Raw genomic sequence first — 17,207 nt, 5'->3', positions numbered from 1 at the left:
CCCCCCCCCCCCCCCCCCCGTGCAGCAGTCTCCTGGGAAGAGCATCAGGCTCGGGCTGGTCTGAAGTCTGATGTCTGAGCACCAAGACACCAGGTTCAGCGAGCCTCGCCAGGATTGTACTCAGTCTCCCCAGAGGACACCTGGGAGATGCGCCGCGAGGAGCGCCACAGCTTCCGCGCGAACTGGCTGCTGCGTACCTGGAGGGAGTAGGGATGGGATGGGATGGGATGAGGTGAGCCCTGGCAGCCACAACCCACAACCCCTCCGGCCGGCCAGCTTGCCCTCGTCCTCACCTCAGAAGGCTGCCCAGCGCCCACAACGATCAATTTGCCATCTTCCAGGCCCACCAGCACATGACTGCGCTCCTTGGTCACAGATACACTGTGGACTGGCACTTTCATGGGCAGGGGAGGCACAACAGGCTGTAATCTGGAGCAGGGAAGTAGGTGCACACTAAGTCACAACTGCGAGGACGCCAGCTAACAGATGCCTTTTCATGGATCTACTTTGTCCTCATTTTAAGTCTGGCTAAACTGAATTCCTGGTTTATAGGACGCCCACAACTGTGTAGCTAAGGGAGGTCCAGGGCAAGAATCCCCATGCTAAAGAGTAGTATGAACTCTGTGCCAACAACTCCCACCCTAGAGGGGCCAGGAGCTAAGTGTGGGGCTCACTTGTTCAAGTGAAGGATATGTAGAGAGCACTGAGCAGTCCCCAGCAGAACGAAGTCTTCTGCCACAGTCAGGGCTGTGGGCTGCTCAGTCAGGGTCACTGAAGCCCGCAGCCTCCCATTCACTGAATACAGGTGCAAGGAGTAGGTGACCTGGAAGAATTGGGGACATCAGCAACCGCCTTACCAATGCAGCTACCCAATGTCCTTGTCAGGTACCCTGTCCCCATACCTGGGCCCCAGGACGTTCAGAAGCAGAGCTCTGTACAACAATCTGGCCTTCAGACCCCAGTGCTAAGTGTGACACAGGTCCAGGCAGTGTGGCACCCGGAGGCCTTAATGCTGCCACAAACTGGCCTCGACGTACAGTATGTACGATCACAGTTCCATCCTACAGAAAGGCAGATTAGGGTGCTGGGCAGAGAACTGGAGGCTCTGGAGATGATGCCTGGGTAAACCCCGCCTCCCCAGGGCATGTGGACACACACCTCAGATCCAGACACAGCCATGTCAAGTTCAGTGCTGATGGCCACACAGCTCACCGCAGCCTCATGTCCATATAAGACCTGTACAGGCTTTGGTGCCAGCCCTGCCGACAGACCACTCTGTGGGAAGCCAGGGTTGGCTTAAGACTCAGGCAAGTGAAGATTTTTGCAAACCAGAGTGTTTGGGGGTAATGGAGGCCCAGACTTGCTCACAGTATAAGGAGAAGGAGTAACAGGGCTGTTCTGAAGGCTCCCTGAGGGGCAGATGGACTTCTGGTCTGGGAGACAGGGACCTCACGGGTCTGCCCACAATACACACCTGCTGCAGAAGACGCCACACCATGCACGTGGTGTCCCGGGAGCCGGAAATGAGGTAGATGCCGCAGGTGTCCAGTGCAAGGCAGGTCACTACATCTGCATCGGAAGGGGAGGACATGAAAAGATGTTGAGCCCTCCCAGGCCCAGCTCGAAACCCCATTCCACATCTGCCTGCCTCGTTCTCCAAGGCACCAGGGCTGCTCATACCGAGGTGTCGGCTTAGCTGGTTCAACAGCCTGCCACGGGGTAGTGAAGTTACTCGTAGGCTGCCATCCCAGTGGCCACCACTGAAGAGCAGCTTTCCGTCAGGAGCTACTGCTAGTGCTCGTCCACTTACACTGCTGCCTGGCACCCACGGCCCACTCAGTAGTTTCTGCACCCTAAACCACAGGGAAGGTGGTAGGTGAGGCTGGGCCACTGGGGAGAGATCTAGGCTAACAGAGATCTTAGCCAGACCTCTCCCTTGCAGCTGGCCTGCATTCTGTTTAAATGGGGAGGTGATTCAGGATGTAGGACATTCATAGCGCACCCCTACCCGCAGCTCTGCCTTACTTGGGGCTCCCCATGGTGGGATCTTTGCTGAAGCTGAAGTAGTTATTGATGTTTCGGTCATAGGGCAGCCAGCTATGAGTGCCCAGTAGCCCACTGGCACTGACAGTCACCTGTGGGTAAGAAGAAGTTACTGTAGCCTGGGGCGGAGGCAGAAGGGATGAAGCTAAGGGGAACCTGCCCGGTGTACTTACCAACATGTCTGAGGAGCTCTGGGTGATAAAGGAGTGTGACTGTCGGTGGGGAACCAGAGCTAACACCAGAGGTACACCCTCACTGACAACCTGCAGAGAAATGTGAAAGGCTGACTGAGAGACAGCGGAAGCCCACAACAGACAGCCTTCTTTGGCCCTTGACACCAGGGACACAGTGGGTGTCATATAGAGAGGTGAGTCTGAGAAGTAGACATGACAGCAGTGGGCATGTAGGAGGGCATCACAGAAAGACGGAGATGCTGGGGTAGACACAGAAGTCCCCAAGGTCAAGCTTGGGCTCAGCTCTGGTCCTCTCATCCTGTTTCTCCTTGGTCTTGGCCCAATGATAGCAGAAAAGGGGAACATGTGTGAAGATGCAGGAAGGGGTGCAAGGCTAGACTCCCTCCATCCTAACTGCACTCAGGAAGTCACAGCTTGCCCTGGCCCTCCTCCTACCCATATGTCCCCCAGATGTCTTTAAATCAGTCAGTACTCTCATCTGCCTGCACACGGGTGAGGACATGTGGCTAAACCCATCTTACACCAGAAGCTAAGTTCCTGCCCACTTCTCACCTCAGCAAAAAAAGCCTTGAGCTGGTCCAGGTTCTGGAAGATGCTAGGTGAGTTAGTGTCCAGCCGAGCAAGGCGAATAGCTGCTTCCTCAGCTGAGAGCCGGGGTGGGTGTGGCTCCTGTAGACAAGCGCTAGTCAGTTCCACGACACAAGTGTCCTTACCACGGTATTCCAAACAGTTCTTACCTTCAGCAGCTGACAAGGAGTCTGCCCAAAGTTGCTGATGATACCTTCCAGAGCCTTCCGTTCCCGTTCATCTGTCACGTGGTCCAGGTCAACCGCCCCTGAGAGGAAGGTGAGCGGTTAAACTCCTTCATTGTCCTTTCTTTGTATTGTCACTGCCTGTGCCCTGGCCCCATCTCATGTGTGGGATGCTGCCTACCTTCATAAGTGCAGTAATAGAAGACATTGAGGGCTTCCTCGGCTGCTGGGCCCCGCTGCTTATAGCCAAAGATGAGATCGATCCACTCATGCAGGTGGCTGGACACATACTCTGATTCCTGAGGAGGAAGTGGCAATCAATCCAGGGACGGAATCTCACCTCACCTGTCAACCCTGGCTGCCTGTCTGTATGCGGACACCTCCTCACCAGAGCCCGGCGGTGCTTCTGGATGAAATCCTCAGGACAGCTAGCCCATGGGGGCAGCACCACATCACCCACCTTCTCGTTGGTCAACTGGAGGCAGCCCAGGTCAAAGCCTAGCAGAGGAGAAGGTTAGCAGTGTGCCTGCGTATTCTTCACCATCCCTGGACACCCCTGTCTGTGCATTCATGCCCAAGCCCTGGTGCCTCGAATGCTACCATTCTGGTTCTCCAGGAAGTCAGGGAAGTAGAAAAACTCTGGGATGAGCTCCTTCACGTCGGCAGGGCTCTCCAGCCGTGCCTGCCAAGCGGCTGCCACTGAGTGGAATTGCCGATCAGAGCAGTCGAAGCTGATGGAGAGACACAGCCAGGGTCAGATGGTCGATACAGAGGGATACATAAAACCAGAGGCAGCATTTAAGCAGCTGCTAGGAAGACTGCGTGCCCTCCTCCCCACCCTTTCATCTCCCCTGGGCGCACCGGCCACTCTGTAGCTGGACATGCAGGGAGGTGAAGGGTTCCACTCGGATGAGGTAGTGCATCACACCTGCTGCGTTGGAATAGTGTGTGCCATAGTGGAACTTGTCGATTGTGCCTGCTGGGTCCTCAAAGCTCTCGTATCTGAAGCCACGGGCAACACAAGTCAGCAGAAGACCTACATCCATCCATCCCCAGCCCGCTAAGCCCTGCCCTGCCCACATGCTCACTTCTCCCTCACGAGCTGGGCATGCTTGGGGTTCACCACACCGATGGGTTTGGACAGGTCCCGGAAGACAGCTGGATTGCTGAGGTCCAAGACTGGGGACACATAGTCCTGCAAGACCCAGGGGAACTGGCCGCCCACCCAGGAAAGGAGCTGTATGAAGACGCAGATGGCCTACCAGCCCACCCTGCCCTGCCCTCAACACTCAGGAAGATGGATAGAGCCTGCTCACAATACTACTTGGAAGGGCTACAAGAACACAGGAGGTCTATGATAGACACTCCTTCCAGGGAGACCAGGGCCCAGCAGGAAGCGAAGAGGGCAGGGGAATGAGGCAGTGGCAGGGAACAAGAGACCAGAGCTTAGTCACAGGTAAACTATCCAGGGTCTGTGTTTAGGCCTGACCCATTAGCCGGAACTGACAGAGTGGGGGCAGGGGATGAGGGGGAGGGGGTAGATATACAGAGCGGAGCCCTCACCACAGGGTACTGAGACAGGTCATTATAGGTGCGTCCTGCAATTGTGTTGAGCTGCATCAGGTACTCGAAGTTGGATATCTCTCGCTGTACCCATTTCTGAACGGCAGCATAGTGAAGTATGAGCACTGAAGTTGTCCAGAACCCCCTATTTACAAAGTCTTTACCTCATACCCCACACAAACAGTATCTAGGAGTCTCACCTGGGTGAGTCCGGAGGCTCGAAGCATCTCCTGAGGGGAGCGGCTGCTTAGGTAGCCTTGCGTGGGTGGCCGCAGGCGCAGGAGCCACGAGTATACCTGGTTCCGTACCTGGGTGTGGGGTGGGATCGGGTAGAGCTGGGGCCTAGGAGCCTGGCACGGAGAAGAAGTGGAGGACCCGGCCACCTTGTGTGGGAAGTTGAGGAAGTAGTTGGACTGATCGATGAAGAAGAGCTCAAGTGCTGACCGCCGCAGGTTGAACCGCCTCAGGTGGACCTCACGCAGCTGGGCCAAGGGGCGCCGGAAGTCATGGCCGATGCCTGCCAAGCAGCCAAGAGTAAGTATAAGGAGTTGTTGGCTCCAGCCCAGCCTGGACTTTGGCCATTCACTGTCACCTCTTCCAACAGCTCCATCGGAACACACCTTCCTCAGTTTCCACACGATCTGTGCTGCCGTCATAGAAATACACGTGCTGCGTGGTGACCTCTAAGAGTCCTGGGACCACAGCCACTACCGTGACGAGCTGGCACTCAGCTGACAACACAAGCTTCTCACGCTGTTCATCTAGCTCAGCTGCCTCCATCCTGGGGGCAGCATATACTTCAGCCAGGGATGGTGGCATCCCTTCTTCACAAGCTCCAAGGGCAGGTGAGCCATGAGGTCACATGTTCACACCCCCTTGATGAAGAGGAGCTGCCCAGAGCCTAGTGCTCACTGACCCGGTGCCCTAGATGAACTTAAAGGTCCTTCTGGCCGCTTGCCGGGTCACCCATCCCCCCACCCTGCTTCTCCTCACACACTCCTGCCATTCTCCAGGTCCCCACATTGTCCTGGTTTTTCTGAGCCTTGCTCATGGTGCTTAGCTACTAAAGAGCACCCACCCACCCTTCTATATAACTCCCAAACTTGGGGTTGGAGAGTCCCTTCAGGGTACTCAAGTTGGCCAGCAAAAGACACAGACTCCGATTCAGCCCCACACAGAAGGCGTCCATCCCTTGACAGCCCCCGCCTACCCACTCACAGGGCCTGCCCACTCACAGAGTCTCCAGCACAGCCAGCTCCTCCTCCCCTAACTGGTCTTCAGGCAGCTCCTCTGTTGGGGCACTGATTTTGGCCTCTTTGGTCACTGCCAGAGGCAGTGAGGCCTCCTCAGTGGGTGTCATGGGAGCTTCACCTGCAGGAGGTCAATGAGACTTAGAGCAAGGCATGATAGGAAATACCAGCTGGATGAAGCAAGCACAACACACTTACCGAGATTGTCACGTAGGGCACTAGCTTCCAGGTGAGGGTCAAAGTGGTGATTGGGTACCAGTTTTAGTCGCATACGTGAGTATGTCTCTGCACTAGACAGCTTCCAGTGAGGGGTTGGAGGGACCCTGCAGATATATCACCAGGAATTGTCATGGGCCAGCAAAACGTTACAGAGCCCCCACTGTAAGACTGCTGTGTTTTTGTTTTAATTTTTTCTGGTATTTTGAAATAGGGTTTCTCTGTGTAGCCTTGGATGTCCTAGAACTTACTCTGTAGACCAGGCTGGGCTCAAACTCAAAGAGATTAGCTTGTTTCTGCTTCCTAAATGCTGGGAATGAAAGGTGTGCGTCATCACAGCCCAGCTGAGATTACTGTTTTATTTATGGTGTATCACTTTCAAGACCTTGAGCAAAGAATCTGGCACTAGGGGTCAGGATTCCTTTTCTACCAAGCCCAGCCCACCTTAGTGCCCAGGCCCCACAGGGGCTAGAAAGCTGGCGCCACAGTGCCCCCCAGTGGAGCAGGGCTGTCGAGTGCTGTGCTGCCTGCTGCTTCAGTACCGCTGCATAGCGCAGTCCCTCCAGGCGAGCCCTGCGCTGGGCAGGTTCTAGGACCAGCTCCTGTGGCGGGAGGAATAGGTCAATCCCACTGGCTGCTGTGTCTCCACCCCACTCTCTACCCTGCCCTATTAGCTGTCTTCAGTCATATAGGTGAGGTAGTGCACAGTCCCCCAGTCTGAGCTGCACACCTGGAAGGCCTGCCGGCTCTGGATACGGTCCCGCTGATGCCGCTGCCCACTGCTCATGAGTGTGTCGTAGCAGGCATTCCAGAAGCCTGACATGAGGTCATGGCTCTTAGCATATGTGTCCATTTCAAACTTTGACATAGTTGGCTGAACCTGGAGGATTGAGAGGGAGACCAGTGCTCGAGGTGTGCCCTAACCCCCATTCCTCTTCCTCCATCCCCATCTCCATCAGGCACCTGCTTGTCGATGAAGTGGCGCCATTCAGGTGTGGCACAAAAAGCCTGGAAGTCCTCAAAGAAGGTGGGGCTTCCATTTGTGGGTGGTAAGGAGGGCAGCCCCCACTGCAGTCCCAGGGCCCCATAAGCACGGTCCAGCAGCGTGCGGACCAGAGGCACCAACCACGAACAGCGCTCAGAGGCTGCCACAGCTGTGGACTCATGCTCAGTCTCGGTGGAAGAGGTGTTCAGCGCCCGGCTGAGTGCTGCCTCCAGCTTGGAGAGCACATAGCACGCCTCCTCCCGGCGGGTTGGCACTGCGGTCTGCAGCAGTGTGTGCAGCTTCACATAGGCCTGGGCATGCAGCTGTAGGTGCAAGGCAATGAGGGTGGTACCAATCGCTAGACCCCCACCAGCTAGACCTCCACCTCCACTGCTCACATGCATGCTCACCTGTGGGTCTTCCAACAGGATGTATCCAAGCACAAGACGTAGGCCGATCTGTGCCATCTCTCGGAGATCCGCTGTGCTATTAGCAAGATGTGGCCAGGCACCCAGGCGATCAAGCAGGTTGCACACACCTTCAAAGAGCTGCCACGTAGAACATATTTCCAGCATGTTGCCATACAAGGCCAGGGATACATGGGGAAAAAACAAGGTAAAGTTTGTGCTGGGGGCTAAGTAAGGTTTGAGTCAAGATCACTGCCCTCACTGTAAGGTATACCCAGCCCAACTCCAACACTGTGGTCCACCTAATGCTTGGCCTGACTAGACAGGTTTATAGATACTGATGCTGATGTATCTAAGACTGCCCTGTGTACCCTCCCATCTCCTAGACTAGATACCCTTAGGTTATAAGGACACAGAACGGCGTGTGGCTCCCACCCCTCCAAATAGTCGTACCTTCTCACTCCATAGCTCCTGGTTACCATGGCCCTCAGCACACAGGAAATCCTGCAGTAAACGGAGCAGCCACAGTGCCTGCTGGGAAAGGTTGGCCAGGCCTCCTGGGGGAGCCTCCTTGATGTCGGTCAGGGCTGACTCTAACATCATCTCTAGGAGGCTGGCCGGAGAGGGACTCAGTAACTACCTTGCAATTCACTGGCTCCCAGAGACCCGTCACCTCCTGAAGCATCCCTCTTACCTGCGCTTGATGCAGTCTGGTGGTCGCACGAGTGTGGCTGAGGCCCCCAGCTGGGTAAGCACTGAGAAGACCTGGCCACGCTCCCGCCAGGCAGCCTCGTCACTGCCCTCCACGCCCCGCCACGTCACTGAGAACAGCACGTTGGTGAGTAAGTTACACAGCTCCTCTTCAGGGGTTTGCTGTGGGGACAGGAAGGTGGTGTGAGCTGAGGCTGGGGAGGGAGCGGATCTCTGCTCAGCAACCCTTGTCTACCCACTAACAGGAATTATGAGAGGCAGCACTTGGCAAACAGCCAGACAGGCACCAAGGCCTTAGAAAAGTGGCCTAAGGGCTTCAGTCACTGTCTGAAGTCTGGGGGAAAACCTGGGGTTCTGTTGGACTTTGGAGAGGAGATATTCACAAAGGACTTACCCTAAGTCTTCAAGGCTGCCTAGGAATTCTTAAAGAGAACTGGAGGGAGGGAGGCTGGAGAGGTGGCTGAGCAGTTAAGAGCACTGCCTGTTCCTCTAGAGAAAACAAGACTGCCCGTAGGCCCTATAAAGTCTGGGCCCTATGTGGCGACTGCTCTTCTCCCCTGTGCTTCACACAACTGCATGTGAGTGTCAGCCCTGCCTGATATTAGACTGTATCTTTGGAAAGGTCACACTGCCAACTCTACATTCCTGAGGTATCCTCTCCAGACAGTGCAATGTCAGAAGGTGGCCACCTCACCTGGGGGTTGCTCGTGTTAGAGGTATCATCCCCACTGATGGTGGGTTCCAGCAGGCTGCCATCCTCTAGCACGTTGGAGAGGCTGGAGCTGTGGCGGCCTTGGGCAGTAGGGAAGGGGCGTGGCCCATCTAGTGGGGAGGGTGTGCCAGGCTGGCTGGCCGGAGTAATAGTCCCATTGCTGCTGCCACCACCAGCGGTATTGCCTGAGCCAATGCTGGCCCGTTCCAAACCCAGGTCAAAGGGTGTGCTGAATGGAGAGAGGGCATGGTAAAAGGCGTCTGGGTCAGTGCAAGGGGACTCCGAAGGCAGGAAGACGTCAGAAGATTCAGCAGGTGACTCAGTGGGTGGTGGAGACAGGGCCAGCTCTGAGGAGGTCAGCAGCTCTGGGAGAAAGCGTGGGGGACCACTGTCTGTGGCAGCCTCAAGGACATACAGCCGAGTCAGCACATCCTGCCAACCAGCTTGCCGGGCCAGCAGCCGAACCACGTCTGGCTGTCCGTAGATGAGGTGAAAGAGCTGCCAAACCAGGGTACAGCAAATGAGAGGTCATCTGACTGCTTCTCTAGATCCTTATCCCAAGGTCTTAACAGCGGGGACCTACGAAGGTGCCCCATCCCAGACAGGCAAAAGGCGCTCCAGGGAGCAGAAGCCGTCCTTTCTCTTACCTGACGACAGATGTCTAGGCGGACGCTGAGGTCAGCCTGGAGGGATAGCTGTACAACAGCCAACAAATCTGAGAGATTCAGGCAGTCTGGGGATACAACCTGAGGGACTGACACAGTAGAGGAGGCTACCTCAATCCTGTCCCCATGTGAACACTTCCTCTTCCCACCAGCCCTATCCTGACAAATGATGCTGCCCTCTCGGCTGTGTCTGCCTTTTGTGTTTTTTGTTTTTGTTTTTCTGTGTTGGGGATTGAACCCAGGGTCTTGTGCATTGCTAGGCAAGCATTCTACCACGGAGCTGCGTCCTCTCCTCCATGATCTGCCTCTTGGTCCCAACCAGTCATACCTGTCCCTACAAACAGCTTATAAAGGCCCTGGCAGAGCTGAGGAGAGATGCTCCCTTCTGGCAAGCTGGCAACAAGACCCTGGAGACCACAGTCACGCAGCCGGAGCCTCTGGCGGTTCCGCTCGGGTAACCGCTCATTCTGCTGCAGTCTTCGCAAGATCTGTGGGAAGGAGACCAAGGGGCTGTCATCACAGAGGACTTAACATAGGAGAGGCCACTGCACAGATGTGTGGCTCCAGAAGAGGCCTGTGAAAGTGGCTTTAAAGTTTCCTTAGCTTCTAGCCAGCAGCCTCAGTAAATGGGATTAGAGGGTCAGGTGGGGGTTGGGTATACCTTGCAGACCCTGTCAGTCAAAAGGGGCGTTGACTTTGGCCGCACCAGCAGTGTGAGCAGCACCTCAAGGTTCCCTGGTTCCAACAGGAAGATGGCCAAGGGCTCTTGCACTGGAGAACCCTGAAGCAGGGCCAGCAACAAGTCCAGTGTGCCCACCACCTGGGGATATACAGAATGTCACTCTAGGATGGGTCCCCCAGCTAGCCCATACACCTCTTACCCAAGCCTCACCCTCCCCAACCTCCAGCCTACCTGGCCATCGTCGCCGGTGGCTGCTAAAAAGCTCAATACAACCTGCATGTCATCCACCGAGAAGTTCCGAACCAGGAACTCACGCACTAGACCCAAAAGGGAAGTCTGTACTGTACGAAGGTCGTCTGCCGCAAGAGGGCGCTCCCGCTGTGGGCTGGCAGGTCCAACAAGCACAACCAGTGGGTCCGAGAGGCAAGATCAGGGAAAATGAGCTGGTAAGCTGGGGCAGCACATCATCCTGTCCCCTATACCAATATCTGCTGTGCCGGACCTCCAACTCCACCTGGTCCCACCAGCCTAACCTGTAGTGTGTACGCAGAGCGTCGAGGATGAACTGAACTCCATACTTCTTCCGAAGTTTCTGTCTGTGCTCACGGACTATGCTAGACATGTACTGGATGTGACCTGAGTGGACATCAGCAGGAAGCTTCTTCACACCCTCCAGGGAAGAGCTCTGCCCTCCATGTCCTCTCAGATAATCGAGCAAGACTGTGGCTTCTCGCCCTGCCTACATTGTACCCAGGCCTCTTTCCCGAGCCCCTCACCTACCCAGGCGCACAGCAAAGTCACTGAGGGTCCAGAGATGAAAGTTGAAGAGCAGATGCTGGTAGAGCAGGTAGAGGAGGGGCCCACTGCTATCAGCAGCCACCTGCTCCATCAGCAGCTGGGCAGACATGAGCACGTTCATATCCATGGCCCAACTGGGGACCTGAGAGAAAAAGGAGCTGGCTGAGATGCCAGCTTCTGTCCACCTGCTGTCCCAGCCACTCAGTTTCCAGTTTTTCCAGCAGCAGGCATGAGTAATCATCCTTGCTCACAGCCTTTCAGGGCCACTGCCATCTCTGAAATACAACCTCCAGGCTGGGCTATGGCCCAGCTTCTCCTGCCACAGAATGAACCACCGTCCTGCCCACATTCTCACAACCAAACCTGCCCACTCAGGCCCCACTGTCCAGAAGGTCCCACTCTGTCTCTCCTCCACCGGCTCACCATGCCTCACCTTGCGCAGGAGAGCCCCTATGATGGCAGGCCCCTGGCACTGCACCAGGCTTTCCTGATTCACCGTGTGGCCCTGCAGGAAGTTCCGAAGCATCAGGAGAAAGGCAGCCACTGCATTCCTCTCCATCCGTTCCTCTGCCAGCCACCAGGAAGAAAGCAGAGGTTGGTCGAGGGTGTGTCAGAGGCCACTCAAGCACAATCTCTACCACCATACCAAGATTTTCTCCCCCAAATCCAGGTGTGAAGGACACTCACCTGAAGACTTGCCCAAAGGGAGAAGCAGGCCCTGAGTGTTACGGCCTGAGGTCAGTTCAGGTCCTACAAGGTCATGCGTTTCACATGGACCTGCCTCGGCCTCCTGGGGCTGCACAGCCACTCGTTCCAGTAAGGGCAGCAGGGCACCCATGCCCCCTACACAGTTCACCACATCCTGGGAGGAGGGGCCAGTGATGAGAGACAGTCCCCAACCAGCATCTTGTCTTAAGTCTGGACTCAAAGTATGGGTCTCTTAAACTGGCCTCCTAAACCCTCCCAGGGCCCAACACGGCTTGCAGCTCTCACCGTATATACTATACACACATACATATGTACCTTCACATTCCATGTCTCCATCCTATGTCCTGTCAAGCGGCCATCCAGCCCATGGCCAGGGGACAGGTCCAGACAGATATTGTTCTTACAGGCCTGGATCAAATGGAGAAGGGAGTGACAGATTGACAGTGGGAGCCAGAGGGCAGAGCCAGAAGGCACTGGCTGTTCCCTAATCCCTAAATACCTGTGGTGAATAATGGAGGAGCAACTTGGCACCAAGCTCCTGCAGTTCACCCTCAGGCTTGAAGGGTGCTGGCTCGTTGGGCCCTGGAGAAAAAAGGCCGAACCTTTAGACCTTAGGTCCTCTTGCCAAACCCTCTCCATAGCTTGCCTCCTCCCCTGCCTGCCCAGAGGACAGGTTCCCAGAGTTGCCATCTTCCCTGGGTACCCCTGAGCACTTTGCAGATCTGATGCCCTGGAATCGGGACAATGGGGTAGAGGCAGGGGGGATGAGACAGCAGGTGCTACATACCCAGGATACACAGGGCCCGCAGGGCAGATGCTTGTAGGGCTTCATGGAAGATGGCCACAGCCCCCAGCTCACCCTCCAAAGATGTGGGGCTTCCCCACCGAGTATCCTGGGTGCCTGCAAGGGTGGAGCTGATGCTGCCCTCCTGCAGAGGGGCCCCCAAGCCAGGCCCCCAGCCCAGGCCTGTGGAGGCTGGGACTGACTGGGAGCGGGTGAGAGAGGGGTGAGTGTGAGACAAGGCAGTGGAGGCTGACAACGCAGGGAGCCCTGTGGTGGTGGTCGTCGTGCGGTACCCAGCAGAACCAATACAGCAGGAGGAGAAAGGCTGCAGGGTCAGGATTGGGAGACCGGTCAGGTCCTGGCAAAGCCTGGGATTCCACCTGATTACTCCCAAAACTATGTACTTCAGAGCGGTACAAGCTGAAGACACACAGGGTTCCAGGTCACACTGGTCCAAGCCCCTCCAACTGACCCATGGCCTCCTAAAGTCTGCCTGGCATACCTCACTGAGGGAGGGGAAGCGAAGAGGTGCTGTCTTGACCAGATGGCCATCTTTGAAGATATTGACCAGATTCTGACTGAAGGGTCGGCGCCCGGGCACATGCACAATGGCCACGCAGTGCTAGAAGGGAAGATGTGACGGCTCGAGCCAAAGTTGACTCTTGGTGCTCTTCACCCCACGCTGGGCCACATGAGAAGGACGGGAACTCACCCAGGCAGAATCAGCAAAGGACACTTCGGGCAAGCTCATGGTCACGTACTCTTTCCGTGTGCACACAGCTACCACCAGGGTGCCAGCTGCCGTGAAGAAGGCCTCGAACCCTGAGCCATTGCTGGTAAAGAAGCTGGGGGCAAGCAAGCCAGTTATGCCTGCTCCTTCCTGCTCACCCTGGCAGTGGGTCCCTAGCCCTTGGCAGTTGGTTACCTACCTGTACAGTTGTTTTCGCTGGAGGGGCCGGCTGGGAGCTGAGGTAGGAGCTGCCTCTGAGGGTTGCAGACACAGCCAGGCATGGAAGGTGAAGCTGGGTCCTGGCCATCGCTGCACAGGTGGCACCATGATGCCAGCCATGCTGGGAGTGAGGTCAAAGTAGCACAGGGCACGTGCAGGACCCCGGTGCCGTGCCATGCCTGACAGCGCCCGGATGATGGCGCCTGCATGTCGAGCCTTCTGAGATTCAGTTCCACATGACTCTGAGTCCAGCCCCAGTGGAGGGCGCAGCAGGCGACGCAGCTCCAAGGGCCGCAGTGACACGCGACCCAGAGCTTGCAGCAAAGCTAACAGCTGTTCCTGGCAGCGCGTTCCCAGGGCTGTCCCTGTGTTAAGTGTCTCTAACAGGTAGCCCACCAGGCCTGCTTGCACACAGGTGGCGCGGCTGGCAGGGCAGCTGTCACAGAGCCACCAGAGGCGTTGTGCCAGAAAGAGGCGTAGCTCAGCTGTGGGCAATGCTGGTAGCCACTGCATCAGCACCAGCACTGGCTGTTCATTGCGGATTGGTGGAGGCGGGTGCATGCTGTGGTCACCCTCCACAGCCTGTAGGTGGAAAGAACGTGACAATCCCGGGTCAACTGCTAGCCAGCTATGACACTTCCTGTTGTGTACAGTATGGGAAAGCGACACATGCCGCCCCATCTTGGTGCCTTGCCAAAGGTGGACGACCAGGATCACTAAACCAAGTAATTAGCCCTACTAATTTCCACGCCTTGACTTGTAGCCTAGCAGCCAAGCTGCCAGGCTAACTGTATGTCCCTGGGATAGCCCTTGAAGCCTGCAGTATAGAGGTCTCATCTCAGGACACTGACATATATGGGTAAGCCACAGCTCACATTGCACTGGCCACAGTTAACAGTCCTCCAGGGTAGGGAACTGGCTCAGGCCAGCTGCCTTTGGGACCCAGGCCTCAACCCCAGCCCTCACCATGTTGAGTAGTTCCTGCAACAGCCGGTGGGTGGGGGGCCCGTGGCTCTGCAGGACCTCCTGCAGGTGCTGGTAGCCAATGCGTTCCTTGAACACCTCCTGAAAAGTACCATGGAAGTAAGCAAAGCTGTGGGCTCTGTGGGCAGCTCGCACCCGTGGGATCCCTTCCCTTGAGGAACACCTTTGCTAGTTCTGCCTTAGATCACAGTACAGGAAGAGCAGTCACATGCTCTCCAGGGGACAAAAGTGACAGGCCAGTTTTGGAAACATGAAGACAATGACCCCCACCTCTGACTCCTATCACAGAAAGTGAAGCATCCTCACCTTGGCCGAAGGGGAGCCACTCATGATGCAGGTCAGCACTCTGACCACGTGGACTGCAATGGCATCTGTGTCCTGGTCGAGCACCTTGGGGTAGAGGGAAAGGCAGGAGAAGCAGCTGCTAGGGTGTCACAGCTGGCAGTACTTAACAGTAAAAGGGGTGCAGGGCCAGGTCCACCAAGGTCCAGGGCATCTGATGGATCGGCCATCCCCTGTGAACACCAGGCCCTCTCCTTGCCACACAAGCTACATTGCCCTGACCTGGAGTGCTCTCATATCTCATGCTGCTGGGATAGCCCTTGAGGCCTGTAGTGTAGAGGTCTCATCTCAGGGCATTGACAGGCATGGCTAAGCCACAGCTCACACTGCACTGACCACAGCTAACAGTCCTCCAGGGCTGTTATCATATGAGCTACCTCATAAACACAAGGCCAGGGCAGAGTTGGGCAATACTGCCAGGCAAAGAGGCCTGGAAAGAAACTCGGGCTGGGAAGGGCCTCTGGCACAGACCAATGGTGCATACAGCCTCTGCACCCCTCCTGGTCCTGGGCTTACTGGTGCTAGTCCCACAACCCCACCCAAGTTAGACACACATGTGCAAGCAAGCCATCGAGTGTCCCATCACCCATGATGATTAACCAGTTTTCAGGGGTATTGGGGCCATCAATCACAGGGCATTAGAGCCAGAAGAACCTTCGAGATCTCTAAATCCTACCCTGTCCCCCATCCCCTGAAGCAATGAGGACGCTGTGGCTTGGCTTAGCTGAGACTAAGAGTCAGAGGCACGCTGCTCACTCCCATGATCCACTCTGAGGGCCAAGGGGCTGAGAGATGGATAGCAAGTGCTATGCCATGGTTTATCCCTGTGGGCCCTTTGCTCCCAGCTCTACTGAGTCCCCCTGAAATGTGACTTTAGACAACCTTCCCTTTTCCTGGCCTGTAAATAAATGCAAGGGTCAGGGCAGTCACCTAGGGCTGCCTGATTTGGAACTGAATGGACAGGTGAGCTCGTAGAAAGTCACAATAGGCAATAAACATGTGAGCTGCCTCATGAGAACAAGGCCAGAGAGGAGGCTCTGGGGTTGTGTGCCCTGGTGTTGTCTGTAGAGTCCTCTACCACAAGGTGCTGGACCAGGACACATGCTATTGCAGTCCACACACCGACACCCTGCAGTTTCTCAGCCCCTTGGGATGGTGAGGCCTGTGACATAGTTTAAGAAGCCAGATCTGTTTAGTATAGGACTCAGGAGCCACAGAAGAAATGACCCCTCAGGGACTCCTGCCTTAGTAGGTGATTACAGCCAACCCTCTTAGCTTCCGTACTTCTGTGTCTCCTTCTGAGAAGTAGGGGATGGGGTAGGTGGTAAAGAGTTTCGAAGGTTCCTTCCAGCCACACCCAACACCCGATTCTAACACCAGGTAAGCAAAAGACCACTTCCTGTTGCGTCTCTAAGACAGGACCTTAAGAGGGCATGAGAGAGTCACTCTCACTGCCAGGTATGTCAAGCCCCAAACATATCTACTTATCCACCATTCTAGAATACAGGAAATGGTCAGATAAGGATCCCAGGAGTGGGTGGTCAAGGGAGGTGCTGTTTGAGCTGCTCAGCCCCAGGGTGGTACCTTCTGGACATCGGGCTCAGTCAGTAACCAGGTAGCCAGGTCACTGTCCCCCTCAGGGGGTGCCCGGGCCTGCAGGTACAGCTGTAGGAAGGGGCAAAGTAGAGGAGAAGGAGATGAGGAAAAGAGGTTAGAACAGGACCAGGGAGAGCTGCCCGGGTTCTGCACCAGTGGGAAACAGTCAAAGTTCTTCTAGCAGAGTAGAGCCAGAACCTGAAGGGACAAACCTTGCCAGGCTCCAGGCCCTCCCACTGAACACAGGCCACAGCCATGTTTGCCCATGATCCTCAGGCTTTCCAACCTCCAGGTGGAACCCCACCCACCTTGCTGTTCTGGATGAGGCGAATAAGATGTTCAAAGCAATTGTTGCTAAGGAAGGTGGCTTGTAGCACCGGCCGGTCCTCACATGCCAGCATCATGGGGATAGCATCTGTGCAGGGATCAAAGTCAGACTCCATACAGACACTCTTACACACCCCAACTCCCCTCCTGTCCAGCCCGGCCTTTCCACCATCACATGGACATTCCCCTCCCCCAGGCCTGGGAGCCCATACCTACCGAGCATGCTGACCCGCAGGGTGACAAGGGCCTCTTCAGGGCTTGAACTTGGACTAGCTGGCCAGTCAGCATTAAGGATGTGGAAGTAGCCCTCAAGCAGGGTGCGGAGTTCTGGTCCTCGGGGTGGTGCTCGGCTAGCATGCAGGACATGTACTGAACCCACCAGTGCTCTCAGAGCCAGTGGCACCTGCTGGGGGTCTTGAGCCGGGTCACGGCCCCAGCCCCGCACCACACGTAGCAGTCCCTGCACAGAGCCAGCACTCACAGCCATCTGCCCATTCTCCTATGGGTGAGGAAAAATGGCAGTAGACTCACCTAGAAGC

The 17,207-nt window shown here is 56.0% G+C and overlaps 1 protein-coding gene across 4 annotated transcripts in view; it reads right to left on the bottom strand.

The window, feature by feature from the left end:
- Nucleotides 1–17: 17 nt before the first annotated feature.
- Nbeal2 (neurobeachin like 2) overlaps nt 18–17,207 on the bottom strand; it is a 29,549-nt gene continuing 12,359 nt past the window's right edge. For 2 of the 4 annotated variants that reach the window (XM_028785370.1, XM_028785372.1), the window contains exons 8-54: nt 16,885–17,167; nt 16,650–16,756; nt 16,330–16,410; nt 14,710–14,793; nt 14,386–14,484; nt 13,400–14,001; nt 13,183–13,315; nt 12,973–13,092; nt 12,474–12,795; nt 12,186–12,268; nt 12,002–12,094; nt 11,666–11,840; nt 11,412–11,545; nt 10,961–11,120; nt 10,714–10,816; nt 10,412–10,565; nt 10,160–10,318; nt 9,827–9,986; nt 9,481–9,587; nt 8,816–9,331; nt 8,105–8,283; nt 7,864–8,023; nt 7,414–7,551; nt 6,982–7,326; nt 6,749–6,898; nt 6,463–6,620; nt 6,001–6,125; nt 5,788–5,923; nt 5,173–5,333; nt 4,753–5,069; nt 4,553–4,648; nt 4,078–4,202; nt 3,851–3,991; nt 3,590–3,720; nt 3,378–3,487; nt 3,171–3,288; nt 2,975–3,072; nt 2,790–2,906; nt 2,217–2,306; nt 2,026–2,135; nt 1,681–1,853; nt 1,475–1,569; nt 1,159–1,275; nt 903–1,061; nt 675–823; nt 294–429; nt 18–197 (exon numbers count right to left, since the gene is read on the bottom strand). In XM_028785370.1, coding sequence (XP_028641203.1) covers nt 96–197; nt 294–429; nt 675–823; nt 903–1,061; nt 1,159–1,275; nt 1,475–1,569; nt 1,681–1,853; nt 2,026–2,135; nt 2,217–2,306; nt 2,790–2,906; nt 2,975–3,072; nt 3,171–3,288; nt 3,378–3,487; nt 3,590–3,720; nt 3,851–3,991; nt 4,078–4,202; nt 4,553–4,648; nt 4,753–5,069; nt 5,173–5,333; nt 5,788–5,923; nt 6,001–6,125; nt 6,463–6,620; nt 6,749–6,898; nt 6,982–7,326; nt 7,414–7,551; nt 7,864–8,023; nt 8,105–8,283; nt 8,816–9,331; nt 9,481–9,587; nt 9,827–9,986; nt 10,160–10,318; nt 10,412–10,565; nt 10,714–10,816; nt 10,961–11,120; nt 11,412–11,545; nt 11,666–11,840; nt 12,002–12,094; nt 12,186–12,268; nt 12,474–12,795; nt 12,973–13,092; nt 13,183–13,315; nt 13,400–14,001; nt 14,386–14,484; nt 14,710–14,793; nt 16,330–16,410; nt 16,650–16,756; nt 16,885–17,167 — 7,611 coding nt within the window. In that variant the 3' untranslated portion in view covers nt 18–95. The remainder of the gene's footprint in view (nt 198–293; nt 430–674; nt 824–902; nt 1,062–1,158; nt 1,276–1,474; nt 1,570–1,680; nt 1,854–2,025; nt 2,136–2,216; nt 2,307–2,789; nt 2,907–2,974; nt 3,073–3,170; nt 3,289–3,377; nt 3,488–3,589; nt 3,721–3,850; nt 3,992–4,077; nt 4,203–4,552; nt 4,649–4,752; nt 5,070–5,172; nt 5,334–5,787; nt 5,924–6,000; nt 6,126–6,462; nt 6,621–6,748; nt 6,899–6,981; nt 7,327–7,413; nt 7,552–7,863; nt 8,024–8,104; nt 8,284–8,815; nt 9,332–9,480; nt 9,588–9,826; nt 9,987–10,159; nt 10,319–10,411; nt 10,566–10,713; nt 10,817–10,960; nt 11,121–11,411; nt 11,546–11,665; nt 11,841–12,001; nt 12,095–12,185; nt 12,269–12,473; nt 12,796–12,972; nt 13,093–13,182; nt 13,316–13,399; nt 14,002–14,385; nt 14,485–14,709; nt 14,794–16,329; nt 16,411–16,649; nt 16,757–16,884; nt 17,168–17,207) is intronic. The other 2 variants (XM_028785373.1, XM_028785374.1) reach the window with 1 other exon arrangement.

The sequence above is a fragment of the Grammomys surdaster genome, unplaced genomic scaffold (assembly GCF_004785775.1).
Source record: "Grammomys surdaster isolate TR1022 unplaced genomic scaffold, NIH_TR_1.0 125216, whole genome shotgun sequence".
NCBI classification, from domain to species: domain Eukaryota; kingdom Metazoa; phylum Chordata; class Mammalia; order Rodentia; family Muridae; genus Grammomys; species Grammomys surdaster.
The sequence above is the reverse complement of the archived record's forward strand: the minus strand, read 5'-3'. Positions and strand labels throughout refer to the sequence as shown.